This window comes from Cyprinodon variegatus, unplaced genomic scaffold, assembly GCF_000732505.1.
Source record: "Cyprinodon variegatus isolate N-32 unplaced genomic scaffold, C_variegatus-1.0 Scaffold2, whole genome shotgun sequence".
Classification (NCBI taxonomy): domain Eukaryota; kingdom Metazoa; phylum Chordata; class Actinopteri; order Cyprinodontiformes; family Cyprinodontidae; genus Cyprinodon; species Cyprinodon variegatus.
In genome coordinates this window covers 3,059,004-3,078,120 of record NW_015150455.1, presented here as the reverse complement: position 1 = coordinate 3,078,120, position 19,117 = coordinate 3,059,004, and the positions used below count along the sequence as shown (strand labels likewise).

Below are 19,117 nucleotides of genomic sequence, written 5' to 3'. Positions count from 1 at the left end.
CCTATGTGGCTTGTTTTTGTAGCCAGCATATAAATAAATAAATATGTTGAGACTAAAAAAAAAAGAACAAAAACAGATAATCCTGCTTCACTAAAAGGTTGGGCTTCTTAATCACTAGGTGTTGCTTTAGATTTACCCAAACACACACACACAAAAAAATAGAAATACTGGATGATTTTTAGACTTCTGCTGGACTCAAAGGATCTGTCAAATGCAGTTTGACAGAGCATTAAGAACCAGTGGGTTGGTGTGCCACAGATGGCAAATAGACCTGGAGCGACGCTTCAAATGATCTGTGGGTTTATGGCTTGGCTGGGGTGCAATAAGGACAGCAAAAAGTGTGCATTTCATTTATTGTCTCCCGTTCACACGTTCCATTAGAGGAGGCAGAGCAGCGTACCGTTGTTCTATAATTTACAAAACATAAATAAAAGCTGTTTGCATATCAACAGTAACTGATGTAAACATCCAACTCGCTGTGGTACACGCATATTTACAAACACTCCAACAAAGGCTCTCCCCTTATCATTAAAATATTTTGTTTTTAATCAGTTCACTGCTTTCATGTCTTCTTTGCCCAAACACTCAGATTATTAGTCTTTGCATAATGAAGCAGGACTAAACCAAGGCAGGGAGAGAGATAGGTTTCTTATTTTAGTTGTATTTACATTTAAAGTTAGAGCTTATTTGAACAACAGAATAAGATGGATACCAAAACAACTTGGAGTTGTTTAACATTCATATTCATGTGTTGCTACAAGAACAAACCAAAAGCAGCTGGTTCAGCATCCGTTTCATCTCTAGAGGCAGGAGGGTTCCTTGATTTAGCGAGTCCATCCTTGCTGTTCGCTCCAAAAACAATCCGTTGACCAGAAACCCATCCTACACAGGATGGTGGGAAACTGCGTCTCCATTCCTCAAACATACTTAATCATATCTACAGACAAACAAAGACTTGGTTTTAAGGATCTCCTGCTCTGGATTAACCAAACACTTTGCTCTTTGAGCCTACCAAGCAGTCATCCCTTTCCAATTTATTGGAGAAAAACTTAGGTGCCTCTCCGCCACAAGGTTTCACATTTTAAAATCTCCCCCATATTTTTATGATTGTATTTTGCAGCTTTAAAAAAACCAAAAAAAAACTCACAAACAAACCAGCAAAACAAACAAAACAAACTAGTTTTGCCGGCCAGAACATCCTTTCTTCACAAACAAGTAATCCAACAACTGGGACAATAAATCCAATCTGTAAACTGTACAATATTAAGAAGCCTTAAAGGCTCCTGCATGTTTTTAAGATTCTGTAAACAAACACAAATCAGGTTAGTAAATCCGTATGGTGTCTTAAAATACTCTCTAAAGCTGGCTGTCGTAGAGAAAAAGAGGGGAGAGAATGGAAACCTTCCAGTCAAAGGCTTTCTCTTTCTCCTTTCCTCTCTGGTAGTTCCACCATTGCACAACAAAGCGAACTGGCCTTGTTCTGGTTGAATTCTCTTTTGTTAATCAAAGGTCCGATGTTGAGCCACGGCTGAGTGGATCGACTGGAGGACCTGGATGGGGGAAGAGATCCACCCCCTTAGGTCAGGTCTCACTCTTCGTCTGCATTCTTCAGCATGAGGATGGAGTTGTAGATCTTTAAAGCGGGTCCGAGCTTGATGGACAGAATCTTAACGATGTCTGCTTGGGTGAGAAGCAGGAAGGCCTCGCCATCAATTTGCTGAATAGACAGAGAGAAAAAGAATTATTTTCTTCATTTTTTTATATTAAAGCAGTTAAATAAATTCAGATGTACAAATGTATAAACCTACAAACTAAATGCATGAGTTTTGAAGGAAAACGTTTCTTTAGACCTCATATACAGTTAGCAAAGATGATATACAGTCTTTTGGAAAAGTGTTCCTACCAAAGGTCAGATGAAAAACTTTAGATTAAAAATTAGATTAACAGAGCAGAATACTCAGGGAGGGGGATTCAAAGAGGTTTGAAGCAAAAAATGGATTTTAAAAACTATCACAGCTGATGTAGAGGATAAAGCCAAATGTTTGAAGGAAGCTTCTCTTGTCAGATTAGACCGAAACTGATATTTATGGCCAACATGCAAATTGCCAAAGTAATTATCATTAGCTGCAACTAAAGAAATGACGAAAACTAGAATTAAAAAAAAAAAAGTTTTAACTGAAATAAAGATAAAAACCACCAGACCTTGCAAAAAAAAAAAAAAAAAAAAAAACGACATTAAAGAATGTGCTTAGTTTTATTTGTATCTTTATCACAATGCACTAATATAAGGCCCAGTTTTCAGTTGCAGGTTATTTGTGTTTCTGCAGATGTATATAGCCTTATATTGGATTTTATTATTTTATTTTTTTTTGTCTAGCCCTCATTATACAAGATGGATTATATAAAATACTAAACCTATAACTGAAACCCCCAAAAAACAAAACAAAATTAACAAACACTAAAAATGAATTAAAACTAAAATAGAATTGAAAATCAGAAGTTAATACTAAAAACCAATGAAAATTTCAAAACTATTTCAACCTTTCAAATTGCTAAAGGTAAAGGGAAACACGGTGGGGGCTGCATCAGGCTTGGGGGAGGTTGTTCTTTGATGAAGATAGAATTTTGGTAGAAAGGTGCTATGAAGCTTCAGAGAGAAGCGAATGGCAGATCTACTATAGACTTCCACCAAGATGGAAGCATGCTTTAATGTGACAATTTATTTTCAAATTTCTTCGATTAAATTAATCAAGTATTTTATAAGCAAGAAACATTTCATTACAAATCTTGCACGTTTTCCCTGAAAAGGCTCAAACCTGCATAAATTAGGAAACGTGTGCAAACTAAGGCCCCCAAAACACCAGACAACACACCACTGCCAGCGATAATGAAATATTAAACACGCCCGGTCACAACAATAAATTATTGCTGCAGAGTCTCTTTATTAGAGCTCCTGTCCCAAACTGCTTCATGAAAACTAAAGTGGAAACCAGTCAGGTTGGAGGAGAACCTCCTCTATAGGAGCAGAAAAACATTTGGAACAATAGAGGCACTTTAAAATGCCAGATCTCTAACTTATGGAACTGTATTGTTCCTCTAGAGAAAAAGGAAGTGCTCACCTCTGTTTTAAAAGTAGCAGCATGTTCTTTACATCCTGGAAGTCCTTTAACAAAACCAGCCACCTACATGACAAGAAAACAAGAGAAAAGTGAGCTTGTTTAGGGCAACATTTCATTCCTTTACTGTTCATCTGTGAAGATGCATGTATCATAGTGTTGTCCCTAATTTCCAAACTCAACATTCCTATACTTATTTAATCTGATTCAGGCTGCGATAAGACCTATAATAGAAAAAGACAGGCACACAGCATTGAAAATATTTCCTGTAGCGTTGTGGCGATGAACTGTCAGGACTTATTTAGTCCAGGAGAAAAGGCAGCATCACGCAGCCTGAGTGAGAGAGAGCCGCTGCTGTGAATCAGGGTTTTTAGTAAAAAAGATAAAAAAATAGATTTTAATTTGATTTTTGTAGTGTTTAGCCTAGTTGGTTAGACTAGAGTTTGAAAACAAGCATCTAGTCCCTAAAAGCAGGGGGGTGTTAGATATCAGAGCCTTTTCTGCATACAAAGGGAAGGAGTCATTCTAATGACGTTATCTTTTCATTTCCCTTCACTGAATCACAGACATCTACAAGTTGCAGGATGCCCTCTAGGATCGGCTTTTGAGACTTTTCCCTGAAGGATTTAGAACCTAATCTTAACTTGAAACGTCCAAAACGCTTTCAACTGTTTTCTTAAGCAAAAAAGGGTGGAAAGGTAAATAAAATAAAAAAAAGGGGTCAAATAAAGAAACATGGCAACATTCCAGCTATCCTGATGTCTGGCTCTATCTTGGCCTGTATAAGGGCAGACAGATCTCAGGATGCCTTCAAATGCAGTTTCCTTTCCAAATGCTTCTACAGTTCTGCACTTTTCTTGACTTTTCCCAATGATCACAAAAGTAGTTAGCTTTGTCTTTTTTGGCTTGGCAAAAGCCTCCTCACTGAAGGGCGTTGTCAGAGTTGGCTCACTGAAATAAAAATGTCAATCCAAGTAAGTCAATTCTTCTCAAAGTGCTTTTTTTCTTGAATTAAACAGGTGAGACTCCTTGACAATGGAACAAGACAATTTACATTTCAAATAAAAAAAACCCAATTACATTGTCTTAATTCAAGTTCATATTGTCTAATGATCTTATTTTAAGAGTAAAAATACTCATTTCATTGGCAGATCATCTTATTTATGTACTCCAATTAGGTGCAAATACACTTATTTTAAGAAATTTGTACTTATTTTTAGTTTTTGTAATGCTAATGCTACAACTATGCTAAGAGAGAAAAGATATTTCTGAGTATCAAATTTGACTGTCAGCAGCCAGTTCAATTCAAACTGAAAATCTTCAAAGGTTATTATTCAATCTTTTCGTATATTTCTAGTTATTTTCTGATGTAAACACCCTTTTGGTGCTTTTGTTAAACCTAGATGATGATCATTGAATCCAAGAGACCAGAAAAGCTCTTGTGGAAGATTCATCAGCAGCTGGCGTTCTTCTGAACCTCTAGTTGTCTTCCTGTTGGATTAGTGAATGAGAAGCATGTCTGATCTTAGTTTGTAAACATGTCTGACCTCCTCTGCACTCCAAGCGGCCACTCTCTTGGCGGTCAGACCCAGGACCTCAGGCAGTAGCTGGCAGTGTTTGTCCCAGCACAGAGCCACTCTGTGCGGGGGAGAGGCGGCGATGCCGGGGGAGAACACAGACTCGTGGAGCGCTTGCTGCAGGGATATGGTTTCTGGAGAAGCTGCAGACAGAGAACAGAACAGCAGTCAGTGGGATGCAGCATTGATGTGCTGGCTTCCTTTTGCCACTTTCTAAGCCCCCCCACTTACATTTTCCATCACTAATCTCATCCTTGACATAGTGCATTGTTAGGTACTTGGGAAGTGGAGCCATCCTGAAGCCAAACAAGAAAACACAAGACAAAAGTTCAGAAGATACTTTTGGCTCAGCGGAGAGGAATTATTGCCAGGCAGCTACCGTTTAGGCCGTGTTCCATTGGTGCTTTGCTCGTTGGCTCCACTCAGTGGCTCGGATTTGTTGTTGCACTCTGGAAGCTCAGCTTCTCCAGTCATTGGTTTCCTAGCAACAGAGATACTAGTTTCAGATACAAATCCTTTCAAATATCTGTATAAATATATGGTAGTTTATCAAAGCACTATATTAGTGCCAATCGAAATCATTTGCAGAACCAAGGTGAGGTTAAATCTATTGAAGCCTCCAGCCTTTCAGCACCACTGTCATGTTGGTGAGCTTTTTAACTGGGCTGCTTGTTTTTTGTTAAAACTTCCCACATTTGTTTAGGAACAAACCTGCTTGGTGATTCCGCAGGTGGGTCAGTCTGTACTGGTGCTGATGGATTTTGAGGCGGATTGTTTGGATGAGGTTCGGGGCGCCGCCCCCGTGGTGGAGGTACATTGAGGACAGGAGGCCGCTCTCCGCCGAGACGATCGGGCAACAAACCCTCCTTGTTCAGGTTTATCTCAGAGTAAGGGCAGCTCACCTGGCTGCACACAAGAAGAAGATCCACATTTCTTCCCGTTATACAAAAAACAGCACTTTACATTTATTTAGCATTTTAGCATCGAACATACTGCAACAAATAGGAGGTGGAGGCTGCCATTATCACTTTGATTCTCACAAACACAGAGAGCAGCAACACATTTAGACTGCTACCCACCCACACAAATATTATTGACATCTGAGAACACAGAGGCTCTGTCCTCTTTTTCTGCCATTGCTAAATAAAAATAGGAAAAGATTTTACTTTATGGACATGGACAAAACTGTAACCCTTATTTAATGAAAGTAAAACACACAATGGTTACACAAATAAAACTTGAATATGACAAATGAAATATTAGGTAATTTTATGAAAATTACAAAAATGAAAGTAAGGCATTGCTTTTAACGATGGCAGTCCGAGGAAAAACTGAAAATAATAAAACCAAAGAAAGATGTTAAATCAAGGTGTGTGCACTAATTACAATTAAAGGTGTCTACAGCCTTGTAATCAGTCAGCAGGTCTATATGTAGGGCAGATAGCCACTGTGCTGTGACCACATTCAACATAGACCAGAGGAAGTATAGGAAAGAGTTGTCTCTGGAGATTAGAGAGAAAATCATAGTCAATCATGTCAAAGGTAAAGGCTATAATACCATCTCCATGCAGCTTGATGTTCCTGTGACTATAGCTGCACATATTATCAAGAAATGTAAGATTTATGAGACTGTAGCCAACTGCTCCGGCAGCAGGAAGAAAACTAAAGACAGATCATTTTAATTATAATAAAAGGTATCAGGAAAAACTTCTAGAGTTTAAAGCTGAACTTAAAGCTCAAGGAACATCATTCTCACATTGCGCCATCCATCATTGTTTGAGCCACAGAGGACTTAAAGAACGACGTCCAAGGAGGAAAACATTGAAAAAAATCCAGACTGGAATTTATCAAAGTTCATAAGATACCACAAACCTCTTAAGAGAATTTCCCATGGACAGATGAGACAAGAATTGAACTTTTTGTCAACAAATATCAGTACTATGTTCACAAATTGAGAGATTAAGTATATCAAAAGAAGAACACTTTCCCTAATGAGAAACATAGAGGAGGATCTGTTATGCTCTGGGGCTGCTTTGCTTCATCTGGCACAGGGTGTCTAGAATCTCTGCTTGGTGCAAAAATCTCTGCATGGTGAAATCCCAAGACTATCAAGGGATTCTCGAGAGAAAAGTGCTGCTCAGGGTCAGAGAGCTTGGTGTCAGTCGCAGATCCTGGGTTTTTAACAGGATAATGACCCAAAATAAACAGCTACAAACACCCACGAACGGCCAAGAGGAAAACATATAACTATTCTGAAGCGGCCTCCTATGAGCCCTGATCTAAATCCTATTGAGCATCTTTGGAAGAAGCTGAAACGTCCCGTCTGGAAAAGGTTCCTTCAAACCAGAGACAACTGGAGCAGTTTGTTCATGAGGAGTGGAAACAAAATGCCTGCTGAGAGGAACAGCAGTCTCATTAACAGTAACAGGAGTCAATTGATTGCAGCGACTGCCTCAGAAGGTTGTGCAAAAAAAAAATATAAATTTAAGGATATCATCATTTTTGTCAAGCCTGTTTGTTGAGTTCAATTTTTTAAAATTCTGTTGAAGCAAGGTTGAAAAGAAGTGTCTGATTTTCCTTTTTTTTCATTTTCATTGATATTTTATTTGTTATTACTTTAATCATATTCAACTTATTTATGTGACCAACGTGGGATTTTCTTTTATAAAATGAGGGGCAATAACAATTTTGTCCATGTATATATATATATATATATATATATATATATATATATATATATATATATATACACACATACCACAAACATGCAAGTGTGAGATGCTATGATAATAAAAGAAATCCTTGAATATACAAGGGAGGAACGCTTACTAGGGTTTAATGACCATTAACAGGTCTTTTTAGTAAGAAAAGATTTTAAAAGAGTAAATTAAAGAGCAATTGAAATAAAGAACTTTCCTTCAGTTAGACAGATGGGTATTACCAACACATTAAAGACAAAAACATCTTAATGACTATAAACAGTGTCCCTAAATGTCCTTCCATTGAAATTGTGCCACATTGACAGAATAAAGTAGTTAAATTTGAAAGGAGGAAGGAAGGATGCGCCAATACTTGTCCATCTGTTATTTTCTCTTTCCATACTATCCAAACTTCATTAACCCAAATATATCCCAAACTTTTGCAGATGGTATGTTATCCCTTAATACAACACAACACTGACTAAGGAAAAGGCAACTTACGTGTAGTGTGTCCCATAGCGAGGTCCCCTTATGTGTCCCACGCCGTTGCATCCTGGGGTGGGACAACCTTGTCCTGGGGCAGGCAATACATCACTTGTGCCTGAAACATAAAAACACAAGGCGGCAATAGTTCAATGCTTTCTGCGAAACCCGTGCATCGAAAGCTAAGATGAAAATCAGAAAGTGAGGTCAAGTGAGCAAATAGCATGGCTCACTGTTGGGGTGCTGTAACGGGTGTCCAGTTTTCTGACACCATCCTACAGGGTGCAGATCGGGGCAGTCTGTCTCAATCCAGTAGTCATAATCACTATTCCATCCATCAAAGTGAATCTAAGAGAGAGTGGCGAGAAAAATAAAAAATTAATCACACAAGCAAAGCATGGAGGGACTTTGTAATGTAAAACATCTCTGGAGACTTATTGCACCTTCAGTCTGTGGTCTTCTGTGTCTACAATAGTAGCTACACGAATTAGCATGGGGTTCCTTTTATCAACTGCTTCCACCTTCATCCCCACCTGGAAGCCATGAGGAGGCCGCTGCAAAGAGGCAATAGTTTGAAAACATATGAGAATTATAAATAAATAGGTTCCCAGTCAAGCAGACAGCTCAGCTTTTCATCAAAAGTAAATTAATACCAAAGAATGGCTGAAACAATAAGACTGCAGTGCTGCTGAGTGATAAAAAATGCAACACTGATATTTAGTTATATAATTATTGGTGTATTTTTAAGTTCATAAAAACAATGTAGGTTATATTTTTTTAAATGTTAAGGATAATATTAACCTCTAATAGTAAGTTAGCAGGGTAACAATGCCTCTTTGGTCTATGAGACAAAACTAAATAGAATAAAAATATTTGTTTGTTTGTTAGAACCGTACCGGTTTGAAAGCTCTTGCAGGAGCAGCCTGTGTTCCCGTTTCCTCCATATACTTTTCCCATGAGAAATTTGTGGAATCTTTATATTCTAAGAAGAAACAAGAAAGTATTAGTGGAACCTTTGAAAACACTCATAAAGGATGCCGAAAGTTAAGACACCTCTAATTATTAACACAGTGACAACATGCACAATTGAATTCCCCATCTGCTCATAGTCAGTATCTTTTGGTGCTTTTATTTAAGCAATTCTGTCACAGACCTTTATAGTTTTATTGCCATTGATCGGTGAAAACAGTAAGCTATTAGTAATGATTATATGATTCAGTAACTGTTCAAAAACACACTTATTGTCTTACCAGGTGGAGTTGTTAGAGTCAGCTGAGCTTCTGCACAGAAACCAACCGGATGGATGTATGGACTGCTGGCATCACACCTTCCATAACAACATATAAACAAGTTAAATCTATGGAATAAATTCATCTAATACTAACCATGAAACAATTGAAAACATCCAAGAGATAATTGAACTGCATTTTTCCAAACAGGATTCACAATTCAACTTTTGGCATGCAGATGGAGAAAAACACCTGGGTAACAAACCTACCAGTAATCATGTGTGTCATCCAGGCTGTCAAAATGAATAAGAAGGCGGTTGTCAACAACAGCAGCTATTGTTGCTACACAGATCTGCGAAGGGTTCTTCCTGTCGGCTGCTTCCAGTTTCATCCCCGCTCTGAATCCAGAAGGAGTCACAGACTACAACAACAAGAGTGACATGGGTTACATAAATGACAACACAGTCAGATATAAATGAATCAGATCATGTAGTCATTTATTGTTTGGTTAAAACTCACAGTGTTGAGGCTCTTGAAAAGGTGCTTTGGAGCCAGTTGGCCTCTGCAGTTTTTCACATACATGCTCCAGTTAAACTCTCCCTCTTTACAGCCTACAGGTCAGTTTAAACATCAGGTCCAGTTATTTCATTTTCAGAACAAAATATGTTACAATTTAAGCTGAGTAAACAAACAATTTGGTGACCACCTTTAGGCAGTAACAATTTGTGTCCGTTCTTCTCACACCAGCCAGCTGGTTTCAGGTCCCACGAGTCAGCATTAGCCCAGAAGTCGTAGCATTCAGGGTAACCGTCGAAGTGGAGTCTAACTCTGTAACCCTGGATCTGCAAGACAAGATGAAAACCCATCTATCTGGATAAGAAAATATAATAATGACAGACAAAAAAACAGACATAAGCATCATTCCCACCTCTGCAACACTGAGCACACAGAAGAGAGACGGGTGAGATGGGTCAAGTCCTTCAAGCTTCATTCCAACCTTAAAACTGTTCCTGCTTTGAGGAAATGACTGATGCTGCAACATAAATGCACAACAAAGTTATAGCAGACAAAATAAACACGAGAGTAAACCAGAAAAAAAACAAAGTAAAAGCAAAATGATAGTTTGTACTTCTTTGAAAAGTTTCACAGGTGCAGCAATAGTTCGCCCCTCGTCCAGGTAGGCAGGCCAGCTCCATGCCCGCTTCTTATTGGCCATGGTAGTCACTGACAAACAAAATAAACATTTCCATTACAGATATACACAAAACTATGCCAATATTCAGCTAATTTAGAAAAAGGAGGAATTTTCGCAATTCCGGTATTTCCATGAAAAACGAACAAGAATACATTTGTTCAGGTGATAACTTAAAACAACATGGCAAGATGTAAACACATGAGATATACCCATATTACCTTATAAATCTAAATATGCTGTGCCATCATCCTTTGTCTTTTTAAAAGGAAGTAAGATTCAGTTTCAGATCACAATGCTTCCATTGAAGGTTTGTGAAATATAATTTTGATGCATCCTGAAAATGACCCTAGAAACCTGAGTTTTTTTCAAAATAGCAGTGCTTCCATTTAGCACATTTATTTTTGGAATTACAATTTTAGTAATTTGAATTTTCGCCACGTATCACTTCACTTGGATTTATCACTTTACTTGGATTTAGTTTTACATATGCATATATATACATACATATATGGATATACAGAAGAGCTATATTTGTATATGTTTTTATCTTTTTATCTTTATTATCTTGTGTAGTTGGATGTGTATATATATATATATATATATATATAACTGTAACTGGAGCGTGTAACAAAAGTAATTTCCCTCTGGGATTATTAAAGTATTTCTGATTCTGATTAATGGAAACGCAGTTATAGACAGACAGATTACCTGATGTATTACATCCTACAAATCCACCAAAACAAGATTTCTCTCTTTTCCAAACTAAACATTTCCAGAGTTATGGGTGGTTGGATGGAGAATATAGAATGAAGTCTGTAAAAAAATGTATTTTTTCAGACCTACTTTGATTAAATTTTTTTTATTGTATCCATGAATGATTCAAATTGTAATACACAGGAAATGTCCATCTCCCTTTCTATCCATGAACAATCTTCATTAGTCCTTTAAATCTAGAGCAACTAAGATAACACATTATGTTACATCCCTGCCCTAAACCAAACCCCCATTGGCTTTTAGTTCTATTTAAAGTTTCATTTATTTATTTATTATATATTTTTTTTTATATTTTCTGTTTTATTTACAAGCAACAACCAAACCTACCAAGTTTGGCCATTTTGGTTCCCCTCCTGCTTTTGGTAGCCTTGGCCTTTTCCTATAAGACCAAAAAAGTAAAACAACATATTTAACTATTTCTTTCAAAACATAACTAAAATTAACTAAATAAAACATTAATACACATAAAAAAACATGAAGCAAGCATTGCAGACAGCTGTGTCTGTGCTGTTGTGTTGTGTTCACCTCTGGTTCTTCTTGATTGTCCTCCTCTTCATCACCAGATTCCATGTAGATCTTCCTCTTTTTGCGGACGCGTTTCCCCAGCCGCTCGCCTTCCACTGCTTGACTGTCGCGCACTTCTGCTGGAGAGGATCTGTGACAATGGAAATAGCAAATAAAACAATTTCAGGTGGTAGCGGTGACAGGAGATCAGTGTGTTTTTTATTCTTTTTTGTTGTTGTTTACCTGCCACTACAGTGATGAACACAAGAACCACAGTATTTTCCTTCGATAAGAGCGTGCCTGGAAACATGGCCATCACAGCCCCGACACCTTAACAGCTCCCCATTTGGACCTGTGTCTGTCCCAGAACTAGCTTTGGCCCTGGGGCCAACCTCCATACCGCGGTCCTCCTCTGAAAACACCAGCAAAGCACCAGCAGCTCAAACATACAATATAAGAGGATTGACTGAATTGGTAATTCTATAAAATTTGAACTTTTGTTCCTCACAGTAACAGTGGTAAAAACAGAGACCATCATACCTTTAGCTTGGGATGAGCCTGGCTTGCCCAGAGGGACCAGTGCTGCGGCCATGCTGGCCTGTTTTTGGACTTCTGGTGGAGGGGTGGGAGTGTGAGACCGCACTGGGTTCAAGGTCTCACGATGAGGCTCAGCCTCCTGCCCTTTGACCTCAACGTCTGTGACAATTTCTAGGGTCCCAAACTCTGTCATGCGGAACTGAAACAATGAGAGAAACCAGCATATATAATCATCAGAACTTCAGATTCTTTGGTTCCTGGTCAGCTAAGCTAAACCCTTACAAGACAAAGTCATTATGAAGTGATGAATGAAGTTAATTACATGTCTTTGAACAAAATTTAAAAAATGACAGTATTCACATGCCCTTAACTTTTTCCTCTACCTTTTGAAATAACCTTCCAGGTATTTAATCTGGATATTATGTACTTAACAAACGATTAAAAAAACATTCAAACAAAAGGAGCATAAGAGCAGAAATATACTTTATGCATCAACTCCTCATTTCTCTAAAACTCAAACATGATTCAAAGCAACCAACGCCCTTCAGAATTATTGGTCAATAATGTCATCCTGTTCGTATTTAATCCCAGTATTAATCTAACTGTGTTGTAGAGCCCTTCAGAAATTTGCTTAAAAAAACATTGAGCTCTTGAACAAAGAACACCATGAAGACCAAGGCCGGCTGCAGAAAGGTTAGAGAAAAAGATGTCGAGAGGTTTAAAGCATGGCTAGGTTATAAAGCAATATCTAAAGCTTTGAACATTCCAGAAAGAGATAGGCCAATGACTCAGACAGTGTATTAGTCGATACATGCAGGCATTTGGCGATTCATTACATTCAGCAGCTAAGACATGAGGCCATGTAAAGGACATGCATTGCTGCTCCCTGCATTTGCTATCCATCATTACGGTTTCGTTTGATTTGTTCAAAAGATTTCTTCTTTTTTAAACTGAGACTTCATTATCATTATCATTGTCATTGTGCCATTTTTATTATATAAGTGGAGGAAGGTAAAGCAATATGTGCTCTAAAAATTAGCCAAAAAAATAATGGCTGAATATATGTGGGATTGTTTAGACCGGGACTTTGCAACCTTTAAAATTCAAAGCGCCAATTTACCCTGAGACCAGCTCAATAAAGTTGTTTATAGCCACAAATAATACATGACCTTTTGATAAAAATAACCTCTTCTTGTAAAATATCTGCTATAGGAAACCTGTTGCCTTTAAAAAAAAAAAAAACTGTTGATTTTTATACTTATAGGTAAGGAAAAACAAAAAGGTTTCATGAAGAGAAAGTATTATTCTGCATTATTCTAATTTTCAGAATATTTGTGGGAAAACGCTGGGGGGAAAAAAGCAAAAGGAAAAACTTTAAGAGTAAATTATAAGAAGAAAAGATGGAAAATGTATTTGTTTCTTTTATAATTCTGTTGTGAAAATTTTAAATATTTAGAATAAAACCTGAAATCTCTAGTAGTAGTATTTATCAAACTGTGTTCAAAACCAATTAGCCAATATTAAGAGTCATTGCAGAGGGTCTATATAGCCACAGGATGCAGACCACTGACGTCAAAATAATCTGGACTGGCCAACCGCATTACTGGTGATCCCTCCTTTTGCTTTTGCTATCCATTATTGTTTGGTTTTATTTGTTCATAAACATTTCTTTTTGTTTAAAACAAAACTTGTTCAATATTTTTTCATCATTGTGTCACATTTATTAGGCGAACGAAGGAAGAAAGAGCAACATCGGCTGAAGGAATCAGGCGCACATATCAGGGAACTGTTAGTTCCAACATAATCGGTATCAGCCTTAAAAAGAACTATCAGTTGTTCTCTAATTAAAATTTTAATCTGTCATTTAAAAAAAAAAAGGGAATCAGTTTGTTAAACAGCAAATCTACCTAGAGAACAGATTTTACCTGACAGTTTGGTAAAGAAAGGTGTTATTTAAAAGAAGCAAAATTTCTATGGTAACTCAGGAGCAGCAGCAGAGATCCATTACTCATCTGTTGATGAGCTCAACAAATGTGGCATTTATAGAAGGGTGGCAAAAAGGACATTTCCCTCACAGGGAATCCACAGACTATATAGACTATATGAATTAAGATTTCTGGCCTTCATGCAAAACTCTGTCTGGAGGAAAACTAATACTCTAACTTAAACCCATCATCCCAGCAGTATATGGTGGTAACAGCATCATGTTGTAGGGGGATTAATCAGTCGACCAGAACTGATTAAAAGATGGAGCTAAAAATACAAAAAACAGCATATAACAAAAATGCTGTTATAGACTGCAAAAGACTCACTGTCAGAATGGCCGACACTTCTAACCATAAAACCTAAGCTACACTGTACTAGTTTAGATGAAAGCATATGCACGTTAGAATGACCTAGTCAAAGTCCAGACCTAAACGCATTATAACAATTTGCAAAGGTATATTCACTGCTGCTCTCCATCCAGTGAATGAATCAATTAGCTTAACATATTTTTCTAGGAAAAATAAGCAAAGATTCCAGTCTTCAGATGTACAAAGCTAGTAGGAAAAATCCCAAAGTAGTTGCATATGTTACTGCAGCAAAGAACCCAACACATTGTGTATTAATACAAAAGTAAGCCACTTCATTTTTAAAATAACATATCATTACTCTTTCTCTCTCATTAATTTTTCAGTATTGGTCTTTAGAATTACATGACAACAAAATGAATATCCATTTGTGGTGGTAAGGTAAAAAAAAAAAAGAGGTTTTATTAGGTTTCTAAAACACTATAAATATATGTTAGTAAAAATGTGTACCCTGATATCACTGCCTGGCAGTGTGGCAATGCCATCCTTCCAGTCCAGAGCACCCATCATGTCAAATTCAGCTCCCTGGGAGGGTCCATCACTGGGCGGAGTGTCAGTCATTCCCACTCCTCTGATATCACCTACCTGAAAAACGATGGTTTCCACATAAATGAATAACTTCAATAATCTGACTATTAGAAGACTTGATATTTAATTGGAATATCGATGTGTGTTTGTTTGTGGGGCAGACAGTGTCAGCTTTTGGTCTCTCCAAAGAACAAAACGCAGATTTAACCTGCATTTGTAAACAGCGATACCCAACATCACCGCTAGATGGCGAGCGTGCGCAGGTTTGCAATGGTACACCATGCACTTCTGTTTCAGACAAAACACTCAATAATAATATTGTTTTGCTGGTCAACTAAGGGGCAAATACGCAAACAAATGACCTTGTTGGGACAAACACTTGTCAAGATTGCTGATAAATATGAGAAAATGCATATCAAGTTTGAGTTAATCACAAAAGTTCGTCTTTTCCACGTTTTAACGGTATTTCTTAAAGACGGCAGTTTGTCTGATGGCGAGCTGGTAAAATGGCAAAATGTCCATTGATTTCACACAGAACACTATTTTATGCACTGACTGTCCAAACTTAAAAGCGTTTAAAAACGTATCTTATTACGATTAAACCTTTTTGACTTGACGCACGTTCAACACTGAATTAAGGTCATATTTTCTGTTTGCAACGCTGACATAACCATGCGCAAAGTAAACAACAGTGAGGGCATGTGTGTCCTGGTTGGGTTTCCCATTGCAGCTGATGCCTCAATTTTATTCTAGCTATAAATAAAGTGTATGTAAGAGCGCCCATGATTAGCATTCGCCCTATACAAAATGGCGGAGCATAGGAAGAGGCCACCAACATGTTTAAACTATGTTAATTACTTAAGTTGCCCATTTAAACTAATCGTTCAAGGTTTCTACGCGTCAAACAAAAGGAAAGGCTTCCTCTGTAATTTCCTGACTGAGTGTTTTCATTGACTCTGTCCGTTTTTCTTCACTTTCTCCTTGTCACGGAATGTCAGCCCAGGTTGCTACGGTAGCTAGCCAAAGCTAACAGTCGGCTAGCGCCGGTGTTGTGTCGTAAAATGCACCCCAACCGTCAAAACAAATCCCGGTTTCAAAGCACTGATTCGGGCCGATGAATTGGGTGGAACTGACTGAGAAATGTTTTTTAACTTTGTCATCACAGAGTTTTACGGAATGCATGTATGAAAACAAATGCGCAACAAAGCGGTTCTAAATCGGGAGTGCGTCAAACGGCTGGGGTACTTTTCTGAGCACAACACCGCTCCGTAGAAATGAACGGACGACTGCTAAACAGCTAGCCGTAGCATTGTGACTGGATGCAGCCAGCTAAGGACAATCTGTAATAAATAAGTTTACCTGTTAATAACTATATAAAAAAGCCAATATTTTAAAGACTATCACAAAAGCACAATCGATAAAACTACGTCGCTGTTATTAGATTAAACAATTTTGCATGCTTAATTTCTTCAATAGAAACTTAAAAAACGATTTATTCACGCCGTTTTAAATCAAAGTGGAAATCACGTAAAAAAACACACCAACTAGTCAATCTAAAATCGGGTTTTTATATTTTTGCCTACGTTAGTCAGAATGAAGAAGAACTAACGGCCGTTTTGATAAGGAAAAATTGTGGAACTCACCTCGTTTCTGTTTTAACTCTTATTTAGAGCTGGATAAGAACAGTGCGCATGCGCGCAAGATGCGGCTGCCTGACAAGTTTGGGTCTCGGGAAAAGTTCAGATCGCTTTGGGCGAGCCTAAGTTCGCTCGCAACACGCCCAGAGTTCTAATCGGGGCTGACTTGATGAATACTGCCAGCTTCACGGAGACTCGATCTCCCCCGTTTCCATGAAAAGGGCGTTTAAAGTATGCTCCCCTCTCCTCCTGCTACACCAAGCAGGAGTGTGTATCAATGGAGCGCAGACAGGAATCGCAGCGGCTCCCATTGAGGAGCGTTTGGTTCCTCTATGCTTAAAGCGACCTTGTATCATTGTTTTTACCACCAATCCCCCGTTCAACAGCTCATTTTGATGCCCCCGGCAGAAGGAAAAACGGATCTCAGCAGTTTAAGTAATACTTCTTACCAAAACCGAGCGAATATTTAGTGTATCATCCTATTTTAATACATTTACCATGCGCATGACATAACTGCGCTTAATGGATACACTAAATCAAAGATGAAAAAAAAAAACATCGAGTTCCTAATAAGAAATCATAATGGCTTCAATTCATGTCTAATTCATAATGTCACACTGACGCTTACGTCCTTTCCTGCTTCCATTTCGTGCCAAAGAACAACCAACGTCTGGAATCAATCTCTCCAACTTGTTTTTAGGTTTCTCCCTCACAATATCGGAGCGGCGGAGCATGCAATTCGTAACTGCTGATAAAACCGAGTAGTAAAATGAAAATGTTCTATTAAACTCCAATAAAAAATGAAAATAATAAAATAAAAATAAAAGCGTCTAACAACATTAGGTAGCTTTTCAGAAGGGGGTGTTCCCAGGCAACAGCCCCTACCAACAGCAAAATAAGTTGCAGAGTAAAAAGCAATTAAGTTATTCTCTTAAACATTTTTCTCGACCGCTCATCTGTTTGCATTTATTAAGGGGAAAAACACGCTACTTTTTTTGTTTTTATGTATAGGCTAGTTGGGTGCCGAACTCAATCCAACCTCTACTTCAGAAACGACCGACTTTCCAATGGTTTTTCATCGGTCACGCATACACTATGAATTACGGTACCAACCCTGACTTGGAATTTTCAAAACAAAACCGACAATTTTAACGTTTATCAACTGGAATAAGTTAATTCACACTTCTCTAGTCTAAATTTGAATATGGATATATGAATATGGTTTTAATATACTTTTTTTCAGTAAGTGTTTTACATGGTAATTTGTGCACTTTATTTTTGAGTGCCCTTTTATTTTATCTAAGTTTCAATTCAGGGAGTACAGTAGGCACCCCTGCATCTTTCTTACCAGAGGTAATCAAGGTCTGATGAAGAATTTAAAATTTAAAGCCCCTCAAAATCTGTACAATTGGAGATTTTTTATCTATTTTCCATGACTATTACTAAGAAATCTCCTGTTTCCAGTTATTAATTCCACTTCAGGTTGACAGTAGGACACCCCTAGATACTTTTCACCAAAGCTAATCAAGGTCTAAATGGTAAAATAGGTCACTTTTATCTAGTGATGATAGAACACCCCTACATGCTATATGATTAAGATCTGTTGTCAAATTTCAAAATTAAAGCCTCTCAAAAATAAAATTTGCATTTTTTACAATGTTTCTGTGACCATTGCCCCCCCAGTTAATGATTTCACTTAAGAGTGAGATTATCTCATCCAATATCATGGTCTCCTGTGGTATTTCAAACTTTAGTTTCTCAGAGCTTGTAAAGGTGTTCACTTTTATCTATGTTTCTGTAAGTACTGCTAAGAAACTCCCTATTTCCAGTTACAGAATTCATTTCAGGGAGAGAGTATGGCACCCCTACATGCTTCTCACCAAGGTTAAGGTCATAGTTTAGTTTCAAAATTAAAGCCCCTCAAAATATGTGATATTAGTCACTTTTCTCTGTGTTGCTGTCAATATTTCTAAGAAACTCTCTTTTATTTAGTTATTGATTTCATTTTAGAGTGGCAGTAACAAACTCCTAGATGCTTCTCACCAAATATCATGAAGGTATAATGTGGGATTTCAAAATTAAACCCCTTTAAAATCTCTAAAATTTGGATATTTTTTGTGTTTGTGACTATTGTGAAGAAACTCCCTGTTTACTGATTTCCATTCATAGTGACAGTAGGGCACCCCTAGATACTTTTCATCAAAGTTCATCAAGGTCTGTGGGATCTTGTGGGATTTCAGAATTAAAACCTCTTAAAATCTGTATTGTGTTTCCATGAGCATGGTAAAGTAAAACTTCCACTTCCAAAAGGGGTAGCTGAAAGTTGGTGGTTAAAGTTCTGGGTTCACTAATTTAGTTTCATTTTGTTTAGCTGTATTGATGTCCAGGTCCTTTTTTAGCTTCTGGTTATTGGTCCAGTTAGTCCTTTTGCAGGAGGACCGTAGCTTTAATACTTCTGGGCTAAATCTAAAACAGAATTTCAGGATT

At 37.7% G+C, this 19,117-nt stretch overlaps 1 protein-coding gene across 2 annotated transcripts; it reads right to left on the bottom strand.

Annotated features, from left to right (window-relative positions):
• Positions 1 to 362: 362 nt before the first annotated feature.
• LOC107101492 (lethal(3)malignant brain tumor-like protein 4) lies at positions 363 to 17,291 on the bottom strand. Of its 2 annotated transcripts, XM_015400553.1 has the most exons (22): positions 17,259 to 17,291; positions 14,916 to 15,050; positions 12,118 to 12,313; positions 11,821 to 11,989; positions 11,599 to 11,728; positions 11,401 to 11,452; positions 10,234 to 10,328; positions 10,033 to 10,137; positions 9,811 to 9,946; positions 9,624 to 9,715; positions 9,374 to 9,525; positions 9,126 to 9,202; positions 8,772 to 8,857; positions 8,319 to 8,429; positions 8,109 to 8,223; positions 7,894 to 7,993; positions 5,405 to 5,599; positions 5,073 to 5,174; positions 4,925 to 4,989; positions 4,664 to 4,836; positions 3,120 to 3,182; positions 363 to 1,717 (listed from the first exon to the last, which is right to left on the bottom strand). In XM_015400553.1, the coding sequence occupies exons 1-22, from the start codon at positions 17,274 to 17,276 to the stop codon at positions 1,589 to 1,591; spliced, it is 2,496 nt and encodes an 831-aa protein (XP_015256039.1). In that variant the 5' UTR covers positions 17,277 to 17,291; the 3' UTR covers positions 363 to 1,588. The 2 variants fall into 2 exon arrangements, with proteins under 2 accessions (XP_015256039.1, XP_015255961.1); XM_015400475.1 differs by lacking the exons at positions 363 to 1,717; positions 3,120 to 3,182; positions 17,259 to 17,291 and adding an exon at positions 16,637 to 16,817 and having other exon boundaries at positions 4,610 to 4,836.
• Between the last annotated feature and the right edge of the window lie 1,826 nt (positions 17,292 to 19,117).

Bases quoted from the DNA above. Each gene is read 5' to 3' on its own strand.
- LOC107101492 (XM_015400553.1), bottom strand. The intron at 9,716-9,810 runs GTGGTCACCAAA...ACTGACCTGTAG, and splicing joins CAAATTGTTACTGCCTAAAG to GCTGTAAAGAGGGAGAGTTT. The intron at 9,203-9,373 runs GTAGGTTTGTTA...TTGTTATGGAAG, and splicing joins GATGACACACATGATTACTG to GTGTGATGCCAGCAGTCCAT.